We start from the raw sequence: 27,947 nt of genomic DNA on the forward strand, positions 1-27,947 counted from the left end.
TAGTCAAAAACAGTCCTGCGTAAATAGTCTCTTGGTTTGCTGTGTTTTTCTAATGTACTTTTAGTATTCGAAAAACAGTTGGCGAAAATTCGAGATGGTCCTCACTGCAGAACACGAAATCCACCTTATATAGCCCACCTAAACCTACCTACCCATTTACCCACAGGAAAATTCCCTGGACGACCTACTACATCCGCCATGTTTTTGAAGTGCGCACATGATGGACACTTTACAATCCCATGAGGCCACGGGAGAGGATTTATGAATGGAAGTGAAGTAATAGTAGGTCACGTCACGTGACAGTCACAACATGGCGGATGTAGTACATCCGAATTTCATTCATACTACCTAGCTATAGGCTTTACGTTAGTATGCATACTTTTATTTCTAAGGCGACGTGATTTCGGACTCATCTTCAGACATTCTGAAACACCATTAATGAGGCTGTTTATGTGAGCAAGCCTCAGTGAAACTTTATCCAGTTTCGTGACGTGCTCTCAAATTCAGTTGAGCGCTGTCTGCGCTGTCTATATCATCCAATCTTATTCCAGTCAGAACATCCATTGAGCATCATTTGTTTGTCCAGCTGCGATGTCACAATAGTGAAGCCGGCGGAATGACAAGCACCATCAAACCTGATACAATACAGCCGGCTCCATCATTCATCTCTGTGAGGAATGCTGCATATGTTATCAGATTACACTGTCACTACATCACAGATGGACTGCTTTGGAAACTCGCTGTGCATCCAGGATTTTGCATTTGCAAGGCGTTGCAAGTTAAAGACAGGAGAATTTAAGATGACTTTATTCATAAATAATTAAACAAAAATGTTGTTTTTAACATCACGTGGACGTAAAGCACTTTTCTGAAACACTCGCACATTTTCCCTAAAGATAGCAATGGAATTACAATAATAATTTGGAAACAGTTTTATATTGATCAATTAAGAATTTGATCTGGTCTTAAACTTGATGGTTGGATTCTTCATTTGTAAATCACTTAAAAGTGATAAAAGTGTCCATCAAACTAATAGGCCTAAATGTCAATGTGGATGACTTGAAAATCTTTTTTTTGTCTTTAGATTTTGTATGCAATAGGATGTTGTTGTTGTTTTTTTATTATGCAACAAAAGCAAAAACAAGACAAAACAGCAATGAACAATAATAGACAACAATGAGGGTTACAAATATTAAATTAGCTTAAATGTTTTACACCAAGATTTTATCAAGGAGTTTAAATACATGTCAAACTCTTTCTTAAAAAATATATATATATATATATATTTTTTTTTTCTTTGAAAATTTACATCAGATCATTCCAAATGATCTCCAGCCATTCCTTGAGGATTCATCGACAAGATCTGTTCCTGTTTCAGATTCAGGCAGTCTCTCTGCGCTCAAACAGGCATTTCTTCCCGTTTCTTCAGTCCGGTGTAGAAAATAACATCTCAAGAGCCTGTGCACTGTGACCCCCATCACTAACTCATATACAGGCCGCACAGATGAAGCCAGCTTCAGATTCAATCAATTTTAGACTCAAAAGAAAGTTCTCAGTTCAGTCCGCACTGAGTAAGTCAAGTGGTTGTGTGTGGGTTTAGAGGTAAAGCAGTGTTGGTGACTGCTCTATCTATGTTATTCAAACAGTTATGTTAGAGGTTGTTTAATAAGAAAATTAAATAAAAATGTAGCTTTCAATAGGAATAACGAAGAAAAAAGAAACGTGCTGTTCAAAATGTTGGGGTCATTGATACTCTTATTCAAGAAAATTGCATCATTTTTCAAAAGAAGACGTTACAAAAGAGTTTTCTTGCAAATAAAGAGTTCTTTTGAACTTTCTATTAATCAAAGACTCCTGAAAAAAGAATATCACAGTTTCAATAAATATATGAAATAGCTCAACATTGATAATACGCATATTAGAATGATGATTTCTGAAGGATCACATCACGTGACACAAGACTGGAGTAAATAAATGATGCTTAAAATTCAGCTATGCATTAGAAATAAAATGACAATAGAAAACAGTTCAATTGTAAAAATATTTCTCAATAATACTGTATTTTATCAAGAGACTTCTTTCAGAAATGTTCGCGACCCCAAATTGTTCAACAGCACTATATACTGTTAAACTCTAATATTACAGCTTATGAAAACCTTTTCACAATATTATAATTTTGAATTTGGGGTTTTCATAAGCTGTAATCATCACAATTATAACAACTAAAAACCTGAAATATCTCACTTTGCATGTAATATATTAGTTTCACCTTTTAAGTTGAATTACTGAACTAAATGAACTTTTGCGCCATATTGTAATTTTTCGAGTTTCACCTGTGTATATATATGTTATGTGCATGTGCAGTTAGTGTTGTTCTGAACACGGCCAGCAGAGAGAGCCGCTGTAACGTCGACGGACTGCACGGCTGTCGCAAACAGGCCATATAATCGATAAAAAGGGGATTGTTTCTCTCACTTACCCAATATTTTGGTATGCTGTAGGCTATATTTAAACGGATAGTTCACTTTGAAATTAAGTTTTGGTATGTTTAAATTAATTTAGTATGTTTTTTGAGGTGGTGACCATAGACCTGCATTATATGACTGACAGACAAGAACGGTTTGACCGAAAATATAAGAAGTGAAACTACAAAGACACCTACATCTTGGATGCCCTTGAGGTAAGATAAAACATACCAAAAATTAATTTCAAAGTGAACTATCCCTTTAAATATATCGCCTTTGGTTTATCAACATGCTAATGTCAAACTCTATTGGAATCAGTGCTGCTGCCTAAATAGGGAAGACAGCACAGGTTTGGGGCAGAGCCAGTGTTTGAGTTGTGGGCTGGGTTTGTTTCTTTGCTCTGAATGAGTGAATGACTGCTGAATCAGGGTTAAAAACAGTAAAGCTGCTGCCACCTACTGTTCAGAAACACACACACAATCTAAACACTGCAAACACATTCAATTGTAAATCATCTTTGTCTAAGCCAAATGATTAAAACGTTATATTTAAATATAACAATCTTATCTATAAAACTAGATCGACTTCACAAAAGAAGCACAGTAAGTTTTGTAAATGTGCATAGTTATGTTAAATCCTGAATTCATTTTAATGCATATATTCTGTGAATATTAAAAAAAAAACATTATAAATTCTCAAGCAATGCTTTATTAACCTTAAACCCAGTCCTGCAGTTATTTGACATAATTATAATATAAAGTCTACCTGAAATGCAACTAACTGAACTGTATTTAAAAATACTGTAAAAAATATTTTCAAGATTTAATATCACAACATATTTTCTTTTGTCAAATCAACTTTATAATAATTTATTTAGTTGAGATAACTTATTATTTTGAGTTTCTGATGGTTAAATTAATCTACTTCATTGTATTAACTCACTTTTTCCAGTTCAATCAACTTAAAATTTTAAGGTAACCACACTCTAAAAAATGCTGGGTTGTTTTAACCCAACTTTGGGTCAAATATGGACTAACCCAGCCGTTGGGTTAAATTTTTACATTACATTTTTAACCCAACATTTCGGGTTTGTCCATATTTGACCCAAAATTGGGTTAAAACAACCCAGCATTTTTTAGAGTGCAGGTTACTTACTTTTTTAAGTTACACCAACAATATTTTTTACAGTGTAGTAATCACATTTTTTCTTTTGTCAAATTAACTTAAATAATTTATTTAGTTCAGATAACATATAATTAAATCAATCTCCTTCATTGTATTAACTCACTTTTTCCAGTTCAATCAACTTAAAATTAAGGCAACCAAGTTACTTACTTTTTTAAACTTAAACTATCAATATTTTTTTACAGTGCACAATAGTTTCACCGTGAATCAAAGCTACTCTAAGATTAAGTGAAAAATAATCAGGGTCATCTACATAAAAAGACTGATGTTTCTAGGACCAAACTGCTCAATGATCTACTGTATGCAATATTATTAAACATAAACCTTAACAAAGTTGTTATATTTGAGTTGGCGCAGGGTTTGACTGAATGAGCTCTAGGCTTTAAGCTTCTCTGACAGGAACATCATGCATAACACATAGTCTGTTGAAAGTCTCTGCATTCTCATGGTGTGTGTGTGTGTGTGTGTGTGTGACCTTCAGTAACCCGTCTGCTCTCAGTCGAGTTTCCGATGCCTGGGAAGGTGTCTTTACAAAGTTTGCGTCAGAGTAATAAATAATTTCCATACAAGCGAAAGTTGAACCTGTTGCACTGTTCATGATGACAAATGACGAAGGACACGATGTGTGTGTGGATGAAAGGCTATGCTTTAATTGAACAAACACTCCTGTCGGTCCGGATGGGACGTCTCTGGACACCGTCAGGGACGAGCAAGTGTGGCGATACACAGACAAGAATCATTACATGGCACACACAGACAGGCAGTTGCTGATGTAAATGTCCATAATAAATAAATTAGCTTTTTCATAATTGTGAGGCAATGCATTAAATTATGAAAAAAAAAAGAAAAGTCTAATTTTTATACTTATTTTTTATTTCATATGTACATGAATTCTTTTCTCATCAGCAAAAGACGTCATCACGATCCTACAAATGTGAAAGAAAAGGTCAAGTTAGAAATGATATATTGCAAGAATGACACTTTTGGGGAATTTTGTTTATTATTTCAGTTAAAATGCTTAACCCTAAAACCGTATTCTGGACAAATGTGGGAAAAATAGTTTTGATTTATTTAAAAAAAAATACTTCCTTTGATCCCTTGAGCTACTTTTTTCTACACATTTTTTTTGACTCAATTCTATAATATTAAGTGGGTGAAAAATAAACTCCTTAATCTTGTTTTGGGTGAAAAATGGGCACCCATAGAAATGAAATGAATGGGAAAAACTGTATTCTAAAATAAGACAGCAAAGTCACTTCATCTTTAGGTTTGAGCTCTAAGAACTTATTGGAATGATATTTTAATGTAGTTAAAAAAATAAAACATAAAATAAGCATAATTTACATAGAAAATATGGTACTTTTTGAAGTAAATAAATTCAAAAATACCCCCAAAATTTTAAAAAACACCATAAATGGACAGACAAAACTTTATCGAAGACAGTGATATAACATTTATAATAAATAAAAATTAGGATCCAACATTTGTCCACAATTACAGGATTAAGGGCTATAAAGTGAATACGGTTTGAGGGCTAAATGTATGAAAATTAATAATAATAACAACAAATGCATTAATGCATAAAAAGTTTAATTTGTAGAACATGCTTTATTATTTGTGGTGTTTATATAACAAATAATAAGAACAATTATTCCACCAACAAAGAGTATAGAAACGTGTTGCATTAATGTAGAACTCATATACTCATGTCTTTCATGTCAACATTCTGGCACCAGTCCTCACCTTTTGAGAGGGATCCCACATTTTTCTGTTCCTTATTTGGGACTGGAGCGCATGCGGAGAGGAAGAACAAGGAACAGGTGTCAGGACAGCCTGGAAATAGTTCAAACACTCCAACAAACTGTGTGTTTCTGGGACGAGATCTACAGTAGCAGTGATGTCTAACTGCTGTCGAGTCAGGAGGATGTAATTCAGTCTCTCCGACGGGTCACGCATACAGTCATTACCAGTTTAATTTATGGGGAATTACTCGGACCCCTCCAGTAGCAGGGAGAGTCCGCAATCTCCAAGTTTAGTGTCCCCCATGTAAGGTCACGGCTCGGGAGGAAGACAGATGTCTTGTCAAGACCCAAATAGATGGAGAACCGAATAGCTTTGTGGCTCTCCAAAGCAAAAAAATTCAATTAGTGTTCATTCTCAAAGCCGTCTCTAGTGTGGGAGATTGTTCAAAAACAAAAAATATTGAAATTAAATATTTTTACAATTTCAAATAAATGTTTTCTATGCGAATATATTTTCAAATGTAATTTTTCCTACAGTCTTCAGAAATCAAAAATCATTCTGATACGCTGATTTGCTGCTCGAGAAACATTAATGATTATTATTAATGTTGAAAACATTACAGTTATTCGCCTAAAAATCTTGTAACATTATAAATGTCTTTACTGGCACTTTTGAAAAATTAAATTCATCCTTTCTGAATAAAAGTCATATTTAAAAAACACTTTATTTTAAGGTGTCTGTGTCACATTAATTTAAGTACTGAGTTGTAAGTTAGTTATGTACTTACTATAGGGTTAGGGTTAGGAGTAGGATTGGTTTAGGGTCAGTTACATTTGATTATGTATCATTTATAGTGAGCACTTAAAAAATACCACTTAAAAAATAAAAATGTTTTTATATAAAAAAAAAACACTTTAAATCCTTACTACTCTGAGCAATGCTTGAACTGTGTATTTTGAGCACTTCTTGTGTTGTTATCGCCTTGCTTGATTTAGTCCTCAGATGTAAGTTAAGTCCTGCTAAATGACTAAATGTAAATGTATGGTAATTACTATAGAAACTACATGTATCGTGTAAAACACTGTAAAATAAAGTGTTACCAAAAAGCCTTGACGTTTGAACGTAGTGTTTTGTAGTGTAGCACTCGTATATAGCAGTGAAGTAAAATTACACCGCTGAACATATCTATAATTAGAGACTGACCTGTATGAACGTGGTGTTGAACTTATTTCTTTTCGGCTTCAGCGATCACAGGCTCTGATGGGAAAGAAAAGCAGAACGCCGTTCAGTCACTAGATTTAACTCAGACATGTGGAGACGCTTGTTCTCTCTGACATGTTCATTTTCTCTCCTTTCAAAAGGTCGTAAATCATTTCACAATAACAATAAACGTGTCCAACCGAGTGCGGAGGCATGTGGAGTGATAACTTGACAAACATAAGAATCAGCTTGAGCATTTGTGTTAACACAGCTTAGGTTGGATTACACTGATGTTAGATGTCCATAAATTTGATCCCAATCATTCAAGCCTGTTTATAACGCACTGACAGCAACATTAATTTAACCTTGATCTGAACTCCATGTTTCTTTGAATCATTACATTGTTTCATATCATTACATGAATAGGCTAGACATGATGCAAGTTATTTTCTAATATACAGAGCTTCTTTCAGCATAAAGCATTCATTTATAAATGCATCAGTACAGCTGTAATGTATTCTCCTGCAATATAATCTGTGCAATATAATGCAACCCTTTTGAATATTCATCTCAGCTAATTTAGACCAATGAACTTTTCCAGTTATTCACGATTACTGTATAGAAAATGATTTCACGCATAAAGAATAAGTCAAGCCCATGATAATATTATGGAGCTGAGGAGAACTAGACAGTCTCTATAGAAGTTTCATGCCTTTTGACTTTAAATCAGAATTTTAAAAGGATTAATTCACTTTAAAAAAAATAAACTTTTGCTGATAATTTACTCACCCCCATGTCATCCAAGATGTCCATGTCTTTCTGTCTTCAGTCGAAAAGAAATTAAGGTTTTTGATGAAAACATTCCATATAATGGACTTCAATGGGGTCCAAACGGTTCAAGGTCCAAATGAGAGTTTCAGTGCAGCTTCAAAGGGCTTTAAACGACACCAGACGATAATTTTTTTCTTTTTTCGAGTCATTTGGTTCATTCAATGAACAAAATGAACAAATTGACTCGAAAAAAGATTTGTTCATTTTGATGGATGAGTTATCTAAAAATGCACGTTCCTGCGCATCACAGAACAGAGCAAGGCGAGCGTTTGTGCTTATAAAACTTAAACTTTTTTATTTATTTCTGGAATGTCCGCTCGTTTCGCTTGATAAGACCCTTATTCATCATCTGGTGTCGTTTAAAGCCCTTTGAAGCTCCACTGAAACTCTCATTTGGACCTTGAACCGTTTGGACCCCATTGAAGTCCATTATATGGAATGTTTTCATCAAAAACCTTAATTTCTTTTCCATTGAAGAAAGAAAGACATGGACATCTTGGATTTAAACAATATGGAGGTTTCAGTGTGGACAGCACAAATAATAAAAATAATGTTATCACAGGCAATTGAATAGCAGTGCTGTCAATCAAGACTGAATCTCATGATGACTAGAAGTATTTTTTTTTTTTGCACGATCAAACATACTAAACTTTAGTATTTTTGATCACGCAAAAACAAAAGTACTTCGTAACTAAAGGCTTAACACAGACTTAGTTACTTACGTTTAACCTCCAGTTTGCAGCTGACCAAGGCCTCCCCGTGCTGGTTCCTGGCCCTGCAGGTGTAGACGCCACCGTCATAGTTCCCCGGCTTGCGGATCTCGAGGGAGCAGATGCCCTGGTTGTTTATTTGCCTGAACTTGGGGTCGTCACCGATAATCATCTGATTCTTCATCCACTCGATCCTGGGCTGCAAAAACAAGTTGGAAAACACAATGAAAACATGCTGCTTTTGCAGTCTAGAGTTAGTGAAATCTTTTAAAGGGATACTCCACCGTTTTTTCATATCAAACTGTTATTCCGAGGTGATGCATACCTCTCTCGTCTCAGTGTGTGCACTCAATGACACTTTGATAGCACTTAACTAGCCCAGTTCATTCATTAGGATCCAAGCAGAGAAGTGACCAAACACATCCACGTTTTCCCTATTTAACCCTCTGGGGTTCTTCGGGTCAATAATGACCCAAAGCGTTTAAATAAAAAAAAAATTAAAACTCGAAACTTGGTGACTTTAATGGTACTTGGTATATGAACACCCAAAAAAATTTGGACAGGATTTGAAAAGTCTAAGTGGTCGTAAAAAAAATAGTCACACTCAATAATGACCGGCATAGGAAATGAATGGGAAATTGGCAAAAATGTGAAAATACTGAGTTTTTTTGTGCGTAAAATTTACAAATCAGCAACGATCTTGAAAAAAAGCACACAACAGTGAAGGGGTGAATCTATAAAACATCAAGAGTGCAAAACAGACACATCAACACACACACACACACACACCTTTATACACAAACACACCAAAAAAGTCAGACTATACATGTGTTTTGCATTTTTAAAAAGCTCAGTTTGTCCACAAAATGGCATCCATCTAATTTCAAAAATTGCTTTTATGAGGCCTAGGCTTGACTCTAAAATGAAATACAGCTTTAAAAAAATATTTTAAATTTTTTTTCTATTATATTCAATGGGGGATAATTTGGTCATAATTATTGCATTAATACTAATTATAATTTTTTGTATTTTTGAAATTTTCTCAAAACACCAAAAAAGAAAAAAAAAATATTATAAAAAACAAGTAAAAAAAAAAAATATATGATTTTCTTTTTTTAAATATGAATCCCGCCCTTTGGGTCAATTTTGACCCGAAGTTCCCGAGTGTGACTGTTAAACGAAGAACCCCAGAGGGTTAAATACAGTTACACGAGTAGAGTAACTCAACCAAGGACGGTGACACAAAATAAAACGTCGCACTTTTCTAAGCGTGTAAAGCGGATAACTATAATGTATGGTGGAATACCACAGCAAGTGATTGGGATCCCTTCGACTCGGCGCATGTACATCTATGGACTCGGCACAGTAATATCATCAGGGGACTTTTCACGAGTGATGATATTACTACGCCGAGTCGAAGTGCTACATAAATATTCCATATATTGATAATAAAAACTAGGCATTCCAGATCCATTTCAAATGCTCCATTTTTTAAGTGTGCTAAAAGCTACACGACAATAAGACTTGTATGTTTCTCTTCCTTCAAGTTCCTACAGTGAGTTACAAGAAACTGGTGGTTGTATTTACTCACCAAAGCCATTTTTACTTGCATTTGGCGCTTGGTGAGTGTTAACTTTGAATGCTGATCAACACTTTTACTGTCATGGCCTCCACATATCGTGTTTGTTAGCTCATCCCGGCATAGTGATGCGGGAATCCCACTTATCCAAATCACGCTGTGTCTCGTCTAGTTATCTATCCCGCTAGGAGTTGCACTATCTGCGCTGGTATGTTAGTGTTGGATTCCCACACTTCAGTGGTCACTCAAACATGAACTGTAGAGCATATCTGAATGGATGAAGTGTTGATCATGACAAAAAGCCCATCAGCACAATCTTTAGAATAACTGAACACATTAATGAATTGCATGAGGCTGCTCTGCTCATAATGACTACATTGATATAGGATGGGGTGATCTGAACACCAAAAATTTGGTCCAAATTGTTTGTGATCCAATCTCTCACAATAAACCACTGCACTAAAACACAAGTTTTAAACTTTGCAAGTTGCATGCAGCTTAACCCTCAGGTGGTTTTCGGTCATTTCTGACCGAAGAATTTTCTGTTTTGAATTTCTAAAAATCACAGCTTCATCTGAATTTTATTAAACTTGGTGACTTTTATGGCATTATGTATGTGAACACACAAAAAAATTGAGGTCATGATCTGAGCATGTTAAGTGGTCTTAAAAAAAATAGTCACACTTGTGGTCTTTGGTCAAAAATGATCCCCATAGGAAATGAATGGGAAATTGACAAAAACACAAAAATTCACAAATTTTAATTAATTAATTTATTTATTTTTTACATTTTTTTAAATAAAAATCGTTTTTGAGATTGTTTCAACTATATATTCAAATCCAAAAAAAAAAAAAAAAGTGTTCATAAACATCTGGGGAATTCATATGGTTCTCCATAGAGAGCTGTACATGCCATCTAGTGGTTACACCATGATTCCACGCCTTTTCTCTATACTGTAACCAGATGGTGCTAATTGTCTTCAAAAAATATTTTTTTTCTGAAGGCCTAGACTCTATATTAAACTAAAATACTGCATTAATAATTTTTTGAAAAAAAAAAAATAATAATAATATATATATAGAAAAATATATATATTTTTCCATGGCAAAAATAGACCATAAATATTGCATAAATATTAATAAATTCAATCAAATCGTCTCAAAATATTAAATTACAAAGAATAAATATTATACAACAAAAATAAATTGCATTGGTTTTACTGGGATGGAGGAAATTTAATTTTTAGGTGTCCGGTCACTTTTGACCGGGAGGATAACAAGTGTGACTCCGAAACGAAGAGCACCTGAGGGTTAAAATAAGAGCTAACCAATTGGAAAGTTGGAAAAATGCATACATGCACAGGACAGAACATCTTTAAAGCATTAAAGTTCAATTCATTTAGATTAAAAACACTACTTGAAATCTCAAGACTTATTTTACTTTAGCTAATACAGAATCACTGCACCACTTTCCATACAACATCAATATCAAACTTGTAGGTTAAAGGCTAAGAGCCCTATTTTAACGATCTGGGGTGCATCGTTAGCCAACTTAAACCAATGCTTTCGGGAAACACACCCCTAAAACGCAAGTGTCAAGCGCAAAGGGCAAGTATCTTTGAAAAACCATGTACGGTACCTTAGGGAATCCCCTGACGGAGCAAAGCAGCTTGGCGTTGTAGCCGACGGTAGTGCTGCGGTCTGCCAGGGCGGTGGTGAACTTGGGTGGCTCGCTGAAGTCGTGCTCCTTGTACTCTGGAGGCTTGTATTCAATGCCTGAAACACATGATCAAGATCAGAGAATGGCGCCATTGCTGAGCTTATGGGTTAGATACCCAGAGAATACAACAAGTGATAAAAATGTAGGTAAATTGTATGCAAAGAAACTTGCTTTGAATTAAAATTTCTGTCAGATGCATCAATGTCAAGACCAGGGTTATAATCGTTTACTAAAACTACAAAAAATATTGTTAAATGCGGGGAGTGTGACTTTCTTTTTTGACCATCACTTCTATTCCTCATCCACTTACAGCCACTGAGTTAGAAGCACTGAAATGAAAATTAAACAACTGAATCATCTGTGGATCGGGCAGGACTCGGAAAACTCATTTACCACCTACGGTAAGTGCGTCAATCAAACGGTCTTACCACACCCCCCTTTATTTGTTTTATTTTTGCATTATTCAAACTATAGGAAAATAATAAAAAAAATAATGATACATGGCTGTACACTGTAAAAAAAATATTGTTGGTTTAACTTAAAAAATTCATTTTTTAAAAGGTTCATTGAAATTAAATCAAAGGAGATTGATTTAATCATCAGAAACTCAAAATATTATTTTATCTGAACCACATCAATTATTTAAGTTTGACAAAAGTAAAAATGTTGTGATTACAAATCATGAACATATTTTTTTACAGTGTGTGATATTTTAAGAGAGAGATTATATATAGGAAACATTAAAAGTATTAGTTTTGTTAATAATTTACTCACCCTCATGTCATCCAAGATGTCCATGTCTTTCTTTCTTCAGTGGAAAAGAAATTAAGGTTTTTGATGAAAACATTCCAGGATTTTCTCCATATAATGGACTTCAATGGGAACCAAACGGTTCAAGGTCCAAATGAGAGTTTCAGTGCAGCTTCAAAGGGCTTTAAACGACAGCAGACGATGAATAAGGGTCTTACCTAGCGAAACGAGCGGCCATTTAAATAAATAAATAAAAACGTTAGGGTTTTATAAGCTCAAATGCTCGCCTTGCTCTGTTCTGTGACTCTCCTGTTCGAACTCGTTCATAAAAATGAACAAATCTTTTTTTAGTTATGTAGTTCATTCAACAAACGAAATTAACGAAATGACTGGAAAAAAGATTAGTTCATTTTGATGAACGAGTTCGAACAGGAGAGTCACAGAACAGAGCAAGGTGAGCATTTGTGGTTAGAAAACGTAAACTTTTTTATTTATTTTTTAAATGAGCGCTCGTTTCGCTAGATAAGACCCTTATTCATCGTCTGGTGTCGTTTAAAGCCCTTTGAAGCTGCACTGAAACTCTCTTTTGGACCTTGAACCGTTTGGACCCCATTGAAGTCCATTATAAGGAGAAAAATCCTGGAATGTTTTCATCAAAAACCTTCATTTCTTTTCGACTGAAGAAAGAAAGACACGGACATCTTGGATGACATGGGGGCGAGTAAATTATCAGCAAAAAAACTAATCCTTTAAGCCAAATCATGTGATGCTGAGCAAATGTCAAATATACGAAATGCAGGAAAGTTGGTTCACCTGTCTTCTGGATTGTGGCTGAGGTCTTTGTAGTGGTGGCCTCTTCGCTGATTCCACACTTGTTCTCAGAGAAGGCCCTGAAGAAGTAGGTGTTTCCCATGATCAGGTCTGAAATGGTGGCATTCATTCTGTGATAATGCTCCAGTACTGTGAACCACTCCTGTAGAGACACAGCAGCTCAGGTCAGTAAACTTCAGACACGGCAAGTCAATTCCTCATGTGATTTACTTCGATCCAAAAGGAAATGCATAAATAAACAATGCTTTCGAACACGGCCACCATCAACCACTGATCGAACAAGCATAAAGTCCCGCCCCCCCAACTCACGCCATTGGTCAAGGACAAGACAGGGCGCTTATTTGAGACAATGAAATATGAATGGCGTAGTCAAGTGCGTACTGTAAATTATGAACTTTACACACTGAACTGACTTGATACTGTTGCCTTATTAGATTAGTTGATGTTGAAGTTGAAATATACAGCGCTGCATAAATAAAGCTGATATGACTTAAAGGATTAGTTCACTTTTAAAAAAATATTGCTGATAATTTACTCGCCCCCATGTCATCCAAGATGTCCATGTCTTTCTTTCTTCATTTGAAAAGAAATTAAGGTTTTTGATGAAAACATTCCAGGATTTTCCTCCATATAATGGACTTCAATGGGGTCCAAACGGTTCAAGGTCCAAATGAGAGTTTCAGTGCAGCTTCAAAGGGCTTTAAACGACACCAGACGATGAATAAGGGTCTTATCAAGCGAAACGAGCGGACATTTAATAAATAAATAAACAAAGTTTAAGTTTTATAAGCACAAATGCTCGCCTTGCTCTGTTCTGTGATGCGCGTTCATGACTCTCCTGTTCGAACTCAATCATCAAAACGAACGAATCCTTTTTCAATTCATGACTCGAAGGGTCCTAGATAAGACCCTTATTCGTCGTCTGGAATCGTTTAAAGCCCTTTGAAGCTGCACTGAAACTCTCTTTTGGACCTTGAACCGTTTGGTCCCCATTGAAGTCCATTATATGGAGAAAAGTCCTGGAATGTTTTCATCAAAAACCTTAATTTCTTTTCGACTGAAGAAAGAAAGACATGGACATCTTGGATGACATGGGGGCGAGTAAATTTTCAGCAAAAGTTTGTTTTAAAAGTGAACTACTGCTTTAAAAATTGGTTCACCAAGGCACTTTCAAGAACAACAAGTATGGTAAGTATAAAAAAAATTACGCTATTGCAATCCCATGCTATGTAGTAAATGTTGAAAAGCTTGTACCCCTGTCTTTTTATCGGCCTTCTGGATGGTGTATCCGGTGATTGTCGTGTTGCCGTTGTCCTTGGGTTCAGTCCACTCCAGAGCAACATTAAAACCCCAGGTGTCCACGATCTTGATGCTGGCTGGAGGTCCAGGCAACTCTGGTGAACAGGTGGACAGGACAATCGTTAAAAAAAACTCCCACAACTAAGAGCCACCACAGTCCATGATGTGTATGATCTTTTATAACACCTACCAACAATCTGCAGAATTATCTCGGATTTATCCTCAAAGCTGTCCACTTTCACACACATCTCATACACGCCGGAGTCGGCTCTCTCTGAGGCACGGATGAAGAAGATGCTGTCCTTGTCGCTGTTGCGAATATTAACCTTTTTAGTGTCAATAGGCTGGCCATCCTTTAACCAGGACACAATAGGTTGTGGTTTACCCTGCAGGTTAGAAAACAAATCATATCATATCAGACCAAACACATTTTTAGCAGATCCATTCAATCAAAACTGACTCAGAATTGACTGATTAATCTTCTTGCTCTCTGAAAATCAAATAAAGAATATTGTGTGCTGGTGCATAATATAATATCAATGTAATAATAAGTCATGAAGTCACTTTTAAAATGTGCACAAAAATATTGTAACAATTTATGTTTAGTGCATTATAAAGGTATGTTAAAACGCATTGCATCTTTCAATAAATAATTGTAACCCATGCATCTAAAATCGGTTGTTTGTCATGCATTAATGCATTATACTTTCTAAAGGTGTATTCATGTATTATAACTGTGGTTATAATTATTTATGACACCATGAAATGCTTTATAAGGTGCATTTAAAGGCATTATTAATGCATTAAAAGTACTTATAATAATAAGATTCTATTAGTTAATTTTAGTTAACTACATTAACATGAACTAACAATGAACTGCACTTCTAAAGCATTAAATAATCTTTGTTCATGTCAACTTCAACACTATTTTATATTAGTATTATATATATATGAAGAGTTCAGATGCAAAAGCCTCTAAATGCCATTTGAAATTTTCTTCTTTAATGATGATTTTTATCAAACTTGTATATTTAAGTTCAGTAATTTCACTTAAATAACAATTAATAGGTAATTATCATTGCCATTTAAGTGAAATTAGTAAACTTAAATATACAAGTTTGATAAAAATCATCATTAAAGAAGAAAATTTCAAATGGCATTTAGAGGCTTTTGCATCTGAACTCTTCATATATTGATTGTTAAAATCAAAAGTTGTGTTTGTTAACATTAGTTAATGCACTGTGAGCTTGTATTAGCTACTGTTAACAAAGAAGAAAAAAATACAGTGACAAATGTGTTGCTCATTGATAGTTCATATTAGTTAATGTTTACAAATTAAACCTTATTGTAAAGTGTTACCCATTATATATATACTATATACGGTATACATACATACACACACACACACACACACACACACACATATATATGAAGAGTTCAGATGCAAAAGCCTCTAAGTGCCATTTGAAATTTTCTTCTAGAATGATCATTTTTATCAAGCTTATATATTTAAGTTCAGTAATTTCACTTAAATGACAATGAAGATTACCTATGAATTGCCATTTAAGTGAAATTACTGAACTTAAATATACAAGTTTGATAAAAATGATCATTCTAGAAGAAAATTTCAAATGGCACTTAGAGGCTTTTGCATCTGAACTCTTCATATATATATATATATATATATATATATATATGCTTTAAGTGTACTTTACAGTGCATTTTAAACCATTATGTTGTAATAATCTATTGTCATTTATTATTTAAGTTATAATTTAATGTCAGATTTAGCTACCTTCACCGTGCATTTTCAGTGAACTTAACATTTCTGTTTCGTGAGATTACGTACACTGAAGGGAACAACAAGGTTGATCTTCTCTCCGACATTTTTGATGTAGCGCTGCCTCAGGCAACGTGGCAGATGGATTTTGGGGCGATCTGAAGGGAGAGAAAAATAGGTATATAACATTATTGCATTGGATATGGAGCATGCTTTCAAACACTATGAGCAAGATCACTTATTGAGATCTAATGTGCCTTATTGCAAAGACAGAACAACATTTTATAAAGAAATACACGCTCTTATTTTATTGGCTTATAGAAAAAGAACCAACTCGTTTATTTTATTTGTAATCTCAGTCAACAAAACAAAGGAGAAATCCTTGGATTTAGGTAAGAAAAACTGGCTGATTTCACAATTTCACTATAGTTATAGTGAAGCAGAAAACGGACTAAGCTAACCTTATAACTGTAATTTTATTTTTAGCTAAGACATGCAAAACAGTAGCACAAATGTCCTGTCAAACACAGAAGGAAATCAAAGGCTAAAAACATTGCGAGGAGCCAATTTCATTTTCAATGACACACTTCGAGCTAGCCCACATGCTAACGGCTAACACTGCTTCTGTTGAACTCATCACAGCTTTAAATAGATCAGTCCTATTACACCCCTGTCACTAATAACTTACGACGGAGATCTTTAGTTACATTAAAACTGCTCTCAGATGTCTCAGAATCAGAAAATGTTTTATTTAATTTATTTATTTTTCTATGTATTTTTTTGAGACTATGTGTGGTAATGTGTGTTTTTCTGCCCTTCGGGGACAATAAAGTAACCTTGAATCGCAGTTTAACATTAATGTCTAACAAAGCTAACCTTCAAATTTTTTTTGCATGCATGCATTTAGGCAACCTCTGCATTTTAGTCAGCATATGAAGAGTTCAGATGCAAAAGCCTCTAAGTGCCATTTGAATTTTTTTTCTAGAATGATATATGTATATTTATGTATATTTAAGTTCAGTGATTTCACTTAAATGGCAATGATAATTACCTATTAATTGTTATTTAAGTGAAATTACTGAACTTAAATATACAAGTTTGATAAAAATCCAAGAAAATTTCAAATGGCATTTAGAGGCTTTTGCATCTGAACTCTTCATATAAAGTGTTAGCCGAATGCTAACAGGCTCCAGCATGCCTCTAAATAAACATAGCATCTCTAGCGAGCTAAAAAGTCTCTCGGGGTAACCTTAGATGCCACCTGACTCCTCATGCGGAGCGAGAACATTTGGGAATGTATCCCACCCTCCGACTTGAACCTTTCACACTTGTCGCCATCGCTCTTTAAGGAAGCAGCTTGAGTAGTAGCTTGACACTGGTCCAGGCGGCTAGCTGTCAATGGCTTTGAAGCCATGTAAAACCCTCTCCACATAATCCTTGCTAATGCAAAACACTTACCAACAAACCATTTTCTCATTTTTTTTTTGTTTAATTGGAAAAGTCATTTCATGACATGCTTCGCACATGAAGACCTTTAACGGGAGATCTCCCTCCCCCTCTTTTGCGTAGACCGGATTCGAGTTACATTCCAATCCCGCTCGACTTTCCATTCTGCATTTATGATTTCTTTCTTTAGACACTCTTGGAGTATGTAAAGCGACTGCGATAATGCAGAGTACTTTAACTGCCTCTTCACACTGTTTAATATCTCAGACGTTGAGAGCAAAAATATCACTGTGCCGTTTATGATAAGAGATAATTCTACATTGTAGACAGATGCCGTATCTGAGCAAGTGTGTACGGCTCTCAAGCTTGTCAGGTAGATTTGTTTAGATTTATTTTTCACAACTGGCAACCCCTCAGAGCCAATTAGGGCGCTCTGCATGAGGGTTTTCCTTACGCCGTACCAGTTTCAGCTCTCTAGATAGCTCTGAGGTCTGGGATACTTGAGATTCGAGAGGTGGCCCCCAGGGTAACTCTACGCTCCAACATTTACAGTAATTATGTCCAAAGAAAACTGGCTCAGGTCTGGTACAGTTTATGAAACTTCTCGGCTTGGCACATGAATATTAATTTGGTAACACTTTACAATAAGGTTCATTAGTTAACTACATTAGTTAACATGTACAATACTTCTTCAGCATGTATTAATCTTAGTTAATATTAATTCCAACATTTACTAATACGTTATTAAAATCAAAGGTTGTATTAGTTAACATTAGTTAATGGACTGTGAACTAACATGAACGCACAATGAACAGCTGTATTTGTATTAACTAACATTAACAAAGATTAATAAACACTGTCACTATTGCATTGCTAATGCATTTACTAATGTTAACTAATGAACCTTATTGTAAAGTGTTACCATTAATTTAATCCATGAAAGTCATTTTAGTCATGCAATTCAATGGTAGCCTAAATGATGTGAAGGAATAATTATGTTTACGATTATACATTAAAATAACACAAGTTACAGATTTTTTTGGGCAGCTAAATGGCAGCAGATGAGACCGTAAGCATTGACACAATCAAGTTGCATTAAAGGGGCTATATGTAGGTTTTTACTTAAAAAAAAATCTTAAAGATAGAGTCTTCATTTGTGGATTTATAAGCCAATCATAATGTAATAGAAAGAATGACACCTTGACTTTGCCTCTATCTATTGCGTCGGAGCCGAATTGACCCTTCGCGTGGAGCTTGATTGACAGGTAATATGACCAATCATACTTCGCCATCCGCCATTTTGTCCGACAACGCAGTCAGTAGAGATAAAAGATTAACATGGGAGGATTTTAACTTGAAAAACGGAGTGTACTGACGCCTTTCCGCGGTTAAAACAACATTTATTCTTATGTTCATTCAAGTTTATTTGATGCTATATGATGCGAGACGATCGCAGCTTTAACTGATGCTCAACAGCGATCCGTCACGACACATTAAAGAGCCGCAAACGGTATTTATTGTTTCACTTTCTTTAAAAAAAATGACGAAATTTGAAAGGTGAGACTTTGTTTAAAATGTTTAATATCAAAAGTAACTGAAAAGTAAAAATGTGTCGTCATGCACGTTCTCGTCTACTTAGGCTTACATCTATTAGTAAGCAGCGGTAATCGCTAGCAGTAGTGTTTCAAATGAACTCTGCGGACGGAAAGAAGCGTCCAGTGTCCTGTCAATCCAGACACGCACGGAAACTCGAGAAAAATGAGAACGATCATGAGATTGGCTGCAGTTTCTCTAACGGCCACTGGGTGTCAGTAACGGTTAGAAATCGCAGAACTTCCGCAATGCTCCTTTAAGAATAAGGTGAATAAGTTTTTGGTTTTTGCTGTTGCACATTTTTTTTATTGCAATGTGGCCATTAACATCGTGCCAAAAAATATCGCAATACAAAAATGCAACAATATGTATAGTGTATAGTTCCCCCAAAATAAAAATTACTGTGTGAGAAAATTTTTTTAGTGTCAGTACTACATTAAACTACTATATATAATGTTGAAAATAATGTATAATAATGCAATGAGAGAATATTTGTGTGTCCTGATAATGCCTGATGTTACCAGTAAAAAGTGTCTGACTTTTTTTTTATATTCTAGTCAGTGACCGCACAAGCATATTCGTCTAAATTAATTCCGTATTTTCAGCTTTAGAATCATGAATATTGTTATTCTGAACACCAAAGTTAGCATTTTAATCAACAGTACATTTTTTGTTAACTTTTTATCACATGTCTTGGAGTATCGCAATAATATCGTATCGTGAGTTTAATATCGTATCGTGAGGACATTGTTGTGTAACTAGTGGCCGAACAAGATGAAATTGTTACAATGGTTGCTATAATACACCATCGTTCAAAAGTGTAGGGTCCGTATAAGAGTTTATTCTAAAGATCTTTTCATATTTTATTCAGTTGATCAAAAGGAAAAAAAATAATAAACAAATGTTCTATTCATCAAAGAATCCTGCATTTTTTTTAAAAAATACGGTTTCAACAAAAATATGAGCAACTGTTTTCGACATTGATAATAATCATACATGTTTCTTGAGCATCAAATCCTCATATTAGAGTGATTTCTGAAGGATCGTGTGACACTGACGACTGGAGTAATGATGATGAAAATTCAGCTTTGCATCAACAGAAATAATTATTAAAAGGAATATATATATATATATATATATATATATATATATATATATGATTTTTTTAATTGAAATAATATTTCTCAATATGACTCAAATGTATGTGTGCAGGAGAGTAAAAGCTGGGCTTACCCACGACCTCTCTGACCAGGACGGGGTCCGGCAGGGTTGCGGGGGGGCTGCGGCCGCCGGGGTTAATGGCCACCACCCTGATGTTCAGCTTGTCGCCGGTCGTCTGGTTCTTAATCACATAACGGCAGGACACGGTCAGCTCCTCGTTAGCGGCTTTCCAGTCGGCGGCTGCAATAGAGAGGAAGATGAATAGTACGAGCATCTGATCATCTAAGATTTGCATCTCATTAATTATCATAAAAACTGATTGTTGATTAATTGCACATTGATTGTAAAGCTTTTGAACGGGCCATATTTAAGTCAATAATACAAATTTTTCAATTAATAATTAGAATAGATTTGCCTCCCATATTTACAATCATAAAAAATGTATGGTACGTTCCTTTCAGAAAGGCTATATTTTAATACAATTATTAAAAGCCTTATTATTTTTAAGTACTATTCTTAAAAAAAATTGTTGAATACTTGCACATTGATATTTAAATAAAATGAAAGAATTATTATTTTAAAAAATAGGTTGCACTTTATTTTACAGTACGTGTTCAAGGGTGTAGGTTTAGATGTTACAAAGAGAAATGTTTATATTTCAATTATGCGTTTTTAATATAATTATATAATTTTAAATCAACTTTTACAGTTTACGAACTGTAAATGAACAGAAATGAACAGTTATATTACATATTGAGAAGAAAAAAAACAGTTAGCCTCTATAGTTTTATAGCCTCACTAATGTATTCCTGTGTGTGTGTTTGTGTGCATTGTGGATGTTTTTTGCATTTCTGTCTATGTGATCTGCATTGTTTCTTCTTTGTTTCTGATTTTGATGATGAATTTTGTATATTTACTATGCACTTTATTTTCCAGTACGAGTTTAAGGGTAGGTTTAGGGTGTAGGTTCAGGGTTAGCACCTAGTTATTATAATAAATACATAGTATGTACATGGGGAACAGGACTGGAAAATACAGTGCAACCAAAAATGGATATAAATCAAATTATGTTCCTCACACTGTTCCTGAACAAATCGATATGTGAGTGGATATATCCTTTCCCTTCTGAACTGATGTGCACTCTTAACTGCTGTGTGAGCAAGTTGAACTGTCTTTACATGTGCGACTGACACGACTGCCACAGTCATCCTATTCTGCTGGCAGACTTCAGTGTAGCACTTCTAGAAATGCCACAGTCCATATAGGGACACGACTTCGGGTGTTCAAGCTGCCGTTGACACATTGGGGACAGGTGCAACTCACAGTTCTGACCAGCTAATAAAATGCTAATGCACATTTGAACGTTGTGCCGTGTTTAATTTAAGGTACGGTATTGTGAGGTGGCATTTCAAGATGCAAGTGCTTGGCGGGCTACAGTCATCAAGTGAAAAAGCTTTTAGATTTCAAATGTAATCCTCATTGAGGGTTTTATTAAACTCATCTGAAACCCAAAGCGGCCGCCCAATAAGTTGATGCCTAAACAGGCAACGTTATACATGATAACAGCGTTTTTTTTATCTCAATATCTAGAACAAAGGCATCCGTGTTGCACTGTAATCATGCATTTTACCTGTTAAGTGTTTTTTGAATATACATGAAAATACACATTTCGATCTTAAATGGTTGTAATTCAAGAACGCTTTGGAATATAGACGTAAGATTGGTCATTTGGCAGAAGTGAAATAAATTAAGAAAGTGAAGCAGAAAAAAAAGTTTGAATGTAAAAAATGTAATTATTCATATTTTAAATAAAACATATTTTTTTCGAAACCTGGGCGACTTTACAAACTGCAACAAAAAAAAATTGTGTTTCAATTCAGTGAGTGTGTGTGTGTGTGTGCGCAGTACCGAACGCTTCCACTAGGGCACAACCAGACTCCATTACTGCCCATATAAGGGCGCCGCCATTTCCATATGTGTTTAGAGTGATATGAACCATTATTTACACAATTTTCATACAATTTATGAAGTAGACTTCCTATTTAGAAGTAATATGACAAGTTTGGCAGATTTTGATATGAATTCAACCTCTAAGAAACATAAAAATAACAAGTATGTGCGTTATTATAGCTTCTTGCCACATCACAAATGGTGAATCTATAATTTTTTTCTTTATATTAATAAAAAACTCAGACCTTTTTTTCTAAAATAATTGAGCGGATGCTATCTTTTGAACTCTTGGTATGAAATCAAACTGAGGTTTCTACCCTTCTTTCATGATTTTTCATGTTTATCATCACTATTTCAAAATAAAGGTCTGAACACGCCTCAGGTGAATGAAAATATTCTTGTTGCATATTAATAAATTACATTCATTTTGTGAATATAATCACCACATATTTAAACTAGAGATTGTAAGCTTACTAATGAAATTTAGTTTGTCAAGTTTAGTTTAGGATATTACTGTTTTAAAAATGTAATTGATTTGGGCCCACTGGTGTACAGGTGTACTGAGTAACTACATGTACTTTCTATAGGGTTAGGTTTCAGATTAGTCGCATGTAATTATGAATAATTCATAGTTATTTCTACAGTAACTACACGTACACTGTAAAATAAAGTGTTACCAAACGTTCTAGTGGGAAGGGTGTTATGTAACATTGGATTTGGACGTGTCTTGATCCCTTCCTACCTCTAAAGAAGGCTGAACTTGTTTGGATTTGCCGACTTACTTCCTTCCTTGCAGATTTCCACAGTGTATCCATCCAGACCAGAGTTTCCAATGGTGGCTGGAGGTCTCCATGAGATCGTGACTGAAGTGTCATTGACATCCTCAACGCCGAGCTCCAGGGGCTCGCTGGTGGGCTCTGGAGAGCAAACACACATTCAACATTTTAAAAGTAAAATCAGACTCTCCATTTAAAGTCACAATTGGAAATGGCACAAACAAAGCAAGGGTGAAACTGAGGAGATCTGAAGGTTTGGATTGCCGTGGGTTTACCTGCCGGTGGGGGGGGTGGAGGAGGTGTGGGTGCTTTGGGTACCTCCTCAACGGCAGCCGGAGCTTCAGCATCAGCTGGTGTTAAATAGGCAGGGCACATTAATACAAGCAGCATTTAAATAAAGCTTCAGGCATTATTGTCGAATCATAGCCCGGTTCCAAGTCTTTATTCGACAAATGCGTTTTAAAGGGATACTCCACTTTTTTGGGGGGGAAATAGGCTCATTTTACAACTCTCCTCTTAGTTTTACCGTTTTTGAATCCATTCAGCCGATTTTCTGATATTTCGAAGAATATCAGTAACCAGACAGTTTCTGGTCTCATTGACTTCCATAGTAGAAAAAATATATACTATGGAAGTCAATCAGACCAGAAATTGTCTGGTAACACTTTACAATAAGGTTCATTAGTTAACTACATTAGTTAGCGTGAACTAATCATGAACAGAACTTATACAGCATTTATTAATCTTTGTAAACGTTAATTTCAATATTTACTAATACTTTATTAAAATCTTGTTAACATTAGTTAATGCGCTATGAACAAACAATGAACAGCTTTATATCATTAACTAATATCAATGAAGATTAACAAATACTGTAACAAATGTATTGCTCATGGTTAGTTCATGTTAGTTAATACATTAACTAATGTTAAATAATGAACCTTATTGTAAAGTGTTACCAATTGTCTGTTTACTCATATTCTTCTAAATATCAGAAAATCGGCTGAATGGATTTGAAAATGGTAAAACTCGACTGTTTAACTCTGGGGGAGTGGAAAAATGAGCCTATTTCCAAAAAAAAAGTGGAGTATCCCTTTAAAGTCAACATGAAATCAATCCATGCATGCAGAAATCAAGATCAAGTTGTTTTCACGTTGAATATCACAAAGTAAAATGGGTTGCGAAAACTGTCTTTCATGTTGACTTTGACTAAGTTTTTCAGTACTGGGAAGCATCAGGTGTTTTGACTACAAATGCAGAGCGGCAAGTAAAACTACAGTAGCTGTTTAGCATTGGTTCATCAAGTTATGACGTCACTTTGCAGGACAACTCGGAAGTTGGCGGCACATGGGTTCCCTCGATCGGAAACCTATGCGTTTTCCCCATAGACTTTTGGAAAATCGCAAAAAATAAGATCTGTGTTCAACAAAGAGTTACACGTTTTGTTTATCAAGATAATCTTTACATTTTGAAGCCTATATAAAGTAAAAAAAAAACACAAGGAGGTTATAACTGGTGTGTTTTATGTCATAGATCAAAACGTGAACTTATTTCAGGCGAATTAGCAAAAAAAAAAAAACATTCAAAAAACCCATAGACTTTAGAGCGAGGGAACCGGAAATGCTAATGCTAACTCACATACGCGTTAAGTGACGTCATAACTCTATCACCATCAGCGAGGCCTCGGAAGCGGCTCCTTTAGCGATGTGGACAGCGAATCATTTTTAAATGTTAGTAAAATGTTAGAACGGCTCATTTTGCAATGCATAGAATATAGTTTACAAAACAGAAACAAGCAGTCGTAGAACGATACATCAAACAACATAAGGTCGTTTCGAGATGCACAGATAATGGACAGTGCACATTATCTGTATTCAAATATATTTAATCTTGAGTGAACATAGTTAAAAATGATTTAAAAACACTACACAAATAATTAATGAATTTGGAATATTCATATATTCATATATCATTAATTTGGCGTCCATCTAGTATCATTATTTTAATACAAAAAAAAAAATATTTCTAAAGGCAACCATCACTGAAGCATTCCCCATAATCATTAACTTACCTTATTACTGAAAAAGACTGGGTTAATTGAAACATCATGGTTAAATGTTTATTGTTATATTAATATTAGCTCTCTGTGGAACTGTAAATAGAGATGTCTGTGTTTGTCACAAGCTTTAAATACCTCTGGCTTATAAGGCCTCAGCGGAAATAGCCGGGGTTAAAATAATAATTGCACAGGTGATGAAAAGCATGCTTTGTTCTTGTTAGAGAGATTATCATGTAAATTATTGCAGATTATAGAAAAAAAACGAGTTTATGAATATTGCATTGGTGTGTTATTCTGCACTCTCGTGAGAAATAAATATCAATATATTGCCTGTATATTCGCTGAAGTAGGGCTGAGCGATTAATTGCATTTGCGCTAATTTTGCGATATGATGAAACGCGATTTTCCTTACAAATGCTTCACAAAGGCATTATTTATGTCTTTTGGAATGCGGTTGGCTTATATATTAAAAATATGAAAATCACCGAGGCTGCTTTCATTTTAAAATACCAACTTGCACTTTGTGAAGAGCGCTCGTGCATGCGGCTGTGAGCGAGTCATTTTTTAAATGTACTTGAAAATGCTTTTATGACGCCAAATTAATGTAAACACGGTCAGTTATATCTTAAACCAACAGGACAAACCACATTTACAATTTTAAAAGAGATATATGCATTAGTGTGAATGCAGCTTATCGTATCTAAATCACTTCAGCTCTTGAATGCTAAATATTCAGACAGCCTACTTTTAAATACTGAGACCACTCTTTGTTTATTGCTTATAATGCTTTTTTTGTTTTCACTTTATTTACTAGCTTTTATATTTTGAAGCTATATTAGTTTATATAGCCTATTTAAAATTCTTAACACGTAATTGGTTTAATTAAATGCTTTTTTTATATTTATTTTTTAAAGTATGTGTTTTAACACATGTAATATGTAATTAAATACATATTTTAAGTGTTATTAAGATTAAGAAAAAACAAGATCGGATCACGAGCTGCCTAAAGATTCCCATCCCTTCTGTACAATGATTTATTGATTGTCTTTGTCGACTAATACAGAAGGTAAAGAACTTTTTAAAACAAAATCGCATATTAAATCGCAATCGCAATATTGGATTAAAAAAAAAAAAAAAAAAAAAAATCGCAATTAGATTATTTTCCATAATCGTTCAGCCCTACTCTGAAGTACTTCATAAATAAATTACTATAATAATAAATAATAAATTAATTAAATAATTTAAAAATAATAACAAAATAAATAAATAAATAAATAATCTGATACCATGGTACTGCTTTAGTACTTTTCTCCACTAAGTAATATGATATTTTAAGAAGAATATGGTTACCATGAGTTTTATTGTCTTCTTTAAGTGTAAATAATAAGCAGAGTGGGGGGGTAAGTGCGAACAGCTGGTATGATCAGCATTACTGGTTAACAGGTGTAAACGCTCACTGGTGTTTTTTTTAAACCATCAGCTGTAGTCAGGCGTTTTCCCAGTAGCTTCCAGGAGTTCTTGGCTCCGGCAGTAATGTGCACCGAGTTCTCACACATTAAAGGGTGATTGTTACATGGCATGCATCTGTGTTGATATTTCTTGTTTGTTTGCATTTATTATTGCAAATGGATCTCGCAAAGATCGAAGATACGAAATTATATTTTGCATAAAGAAATTTAACGACCATCAAGACCTTTTCTTTACATGCATAGTAACAATGTCACACTCTAAAAAATGCTGGGTTGTTGACTTTGAACCCAAATTTGGGTCAAATATGGACCAACCCAAATATTGCGTTAAAAATGTAATTAAAAAAAATTACCGTTGAAAGTGAAAGTTGGGTTAATATTTTAAATGTCATTTTTAACCAAACATTAGGGTTTGTCCATATTTGACCCAAATGTGGGTCGAAATATGTGCATGAAAATATTTAATTCCCACTGCAATGCTAAAATAATTATTTATTGCATGGTTCTACATGGCAGAATTTTTTTTATTTGTTTAATATATGCGGATTTTAAATATGCAAATTATAATTTCTGACTGAAATATGACAAAAATGTTCCTCTTAACACTATCTTGGAGAGATCCACCCATAGACTTGCACTTTGGCACTTTTGAAGGACATGGACGGGTTTGGGGTCCACATGCGCACTCAGTACCTGGAGGAGGAGGTGCTGGTTCTGCTGGGGGAGCTTCGGCAGGTGGAGCCTCCGCCGGTGCACCTTCAGCTGGGGCGGCTTCGGCCGGTGCACCTTCAGCTGGGGCGGCTTCGGCTGGAGCACCTTCTGCGGGGGCGGCTTCGGCTGGAGCAGCTTCAGCAGGTGCTGGTTCGGCGGGTGCTGGCTCAGGTGCGGGTTCTGGTGCTGGTTCTGGCACTGGTTCGGGTGCCGGCGCGGGTTCCTCCTTCTTGGCGGCCTTAGCCGACTTCTTTATCGGGGCTGGTTTCGCCGGCATCTTTGTCCGCTTCAGGGATCCCTCTGACTTAGTAAGTCCTTCGGCTCAGTCTGAAGAGGGGTCACCCCAAATTTATAGCCTAGGCCATGTGGCGCTGGACAACTCCTCCCCTCAAGAGTTTCAAGTGACCAGTGAGGGAGTGAACGGAGCTCTCGACATCACGGCCACTTCAGCTGTGTGTACAGAGTGACACTGACTGCAGATAAGAAGTGTGCGGGTTGGGGGAAGGTTGTCTTGAAAAGTAGGCCTACAAACTACACAGATTACATAATGAAGACAGCAACAGCATTTAAGTGTTTAGTAATGACAAAAGAAACCTTGTTCGATGGTTCGAACAAGAAAGTTCCACACTCTTCGACAATAAAAACAAAAAATTAAGCACAAATGTGATGTTTATATTAAAGAGATAGTTC

At 35.2% G+C, this 27,947-nt stretch overlaps 1 protein-coding gene across 2 annotated transcripts; it reads right to left on the reverse strand.

Moving 5' to 3' along the window:
- Positions 1–4,278: 4,278 nt before the first annotated feature.
- On the reverse strand, positions 4,279–27,788 carry mybphb (myosin binding protein Hb). Of its 2 annotated transcripts, XM_039653753.2 has the most exons (13): positions 27,240–27,788; positions 23,294–23,368; positions 23,025–23,159; positions 20,365–20,532; positions 16,162–16,250; positions 14,503–14,698; positions 14,268–14,407; positions 12,996–13,155; positions 11,352–11,488; positions 8,147–8,333; positions 6,597–6,650; positions 5,394–5,435; positions 4,279–4,576 (listed from the first exon to the last, which is right to left on the reverse strand). In XM_039653753.2, the coding sequence occupies exons 1-11, from the start codon at positions 27,532–27,534 to the stop codon at positions 6,619–6,621; spliced, it is 1,614 nt and encodes a 537-aa protein (XP_039509687.2). In that variant the 5' UTR covers positions 27,535–27,788; the 3' UTR covers positions 4,279–4,576; positions 5,394–5,435; positions 6,597–6,618. The 2 variants fall into 2 exon arrangements, with proteins under 2 accessions (XP_039509687.2, XP_039509697.2); XM_039653763.2 differs by lacking the exon at positions 23,294–23,368 and having other exon boundaries at positions 27,240–27,616.
- Positions 27,789–27,947: the final 159 nt, after the last annotated feature.

This window comes from Pimephales promelas, chromosome 8, assembly GCF_988280905.1.
Source record: "Pimephales promelas chromosome 8, fPimPro1.hap1.1, whole genome shotgun sequence".
Taxonomy (NCBI): Eukaryota; Metazoa; Chordata; class Actinopteri; order Cypriniformes; family Leuciscidae; genus Pimephales; species Pimephales promelas.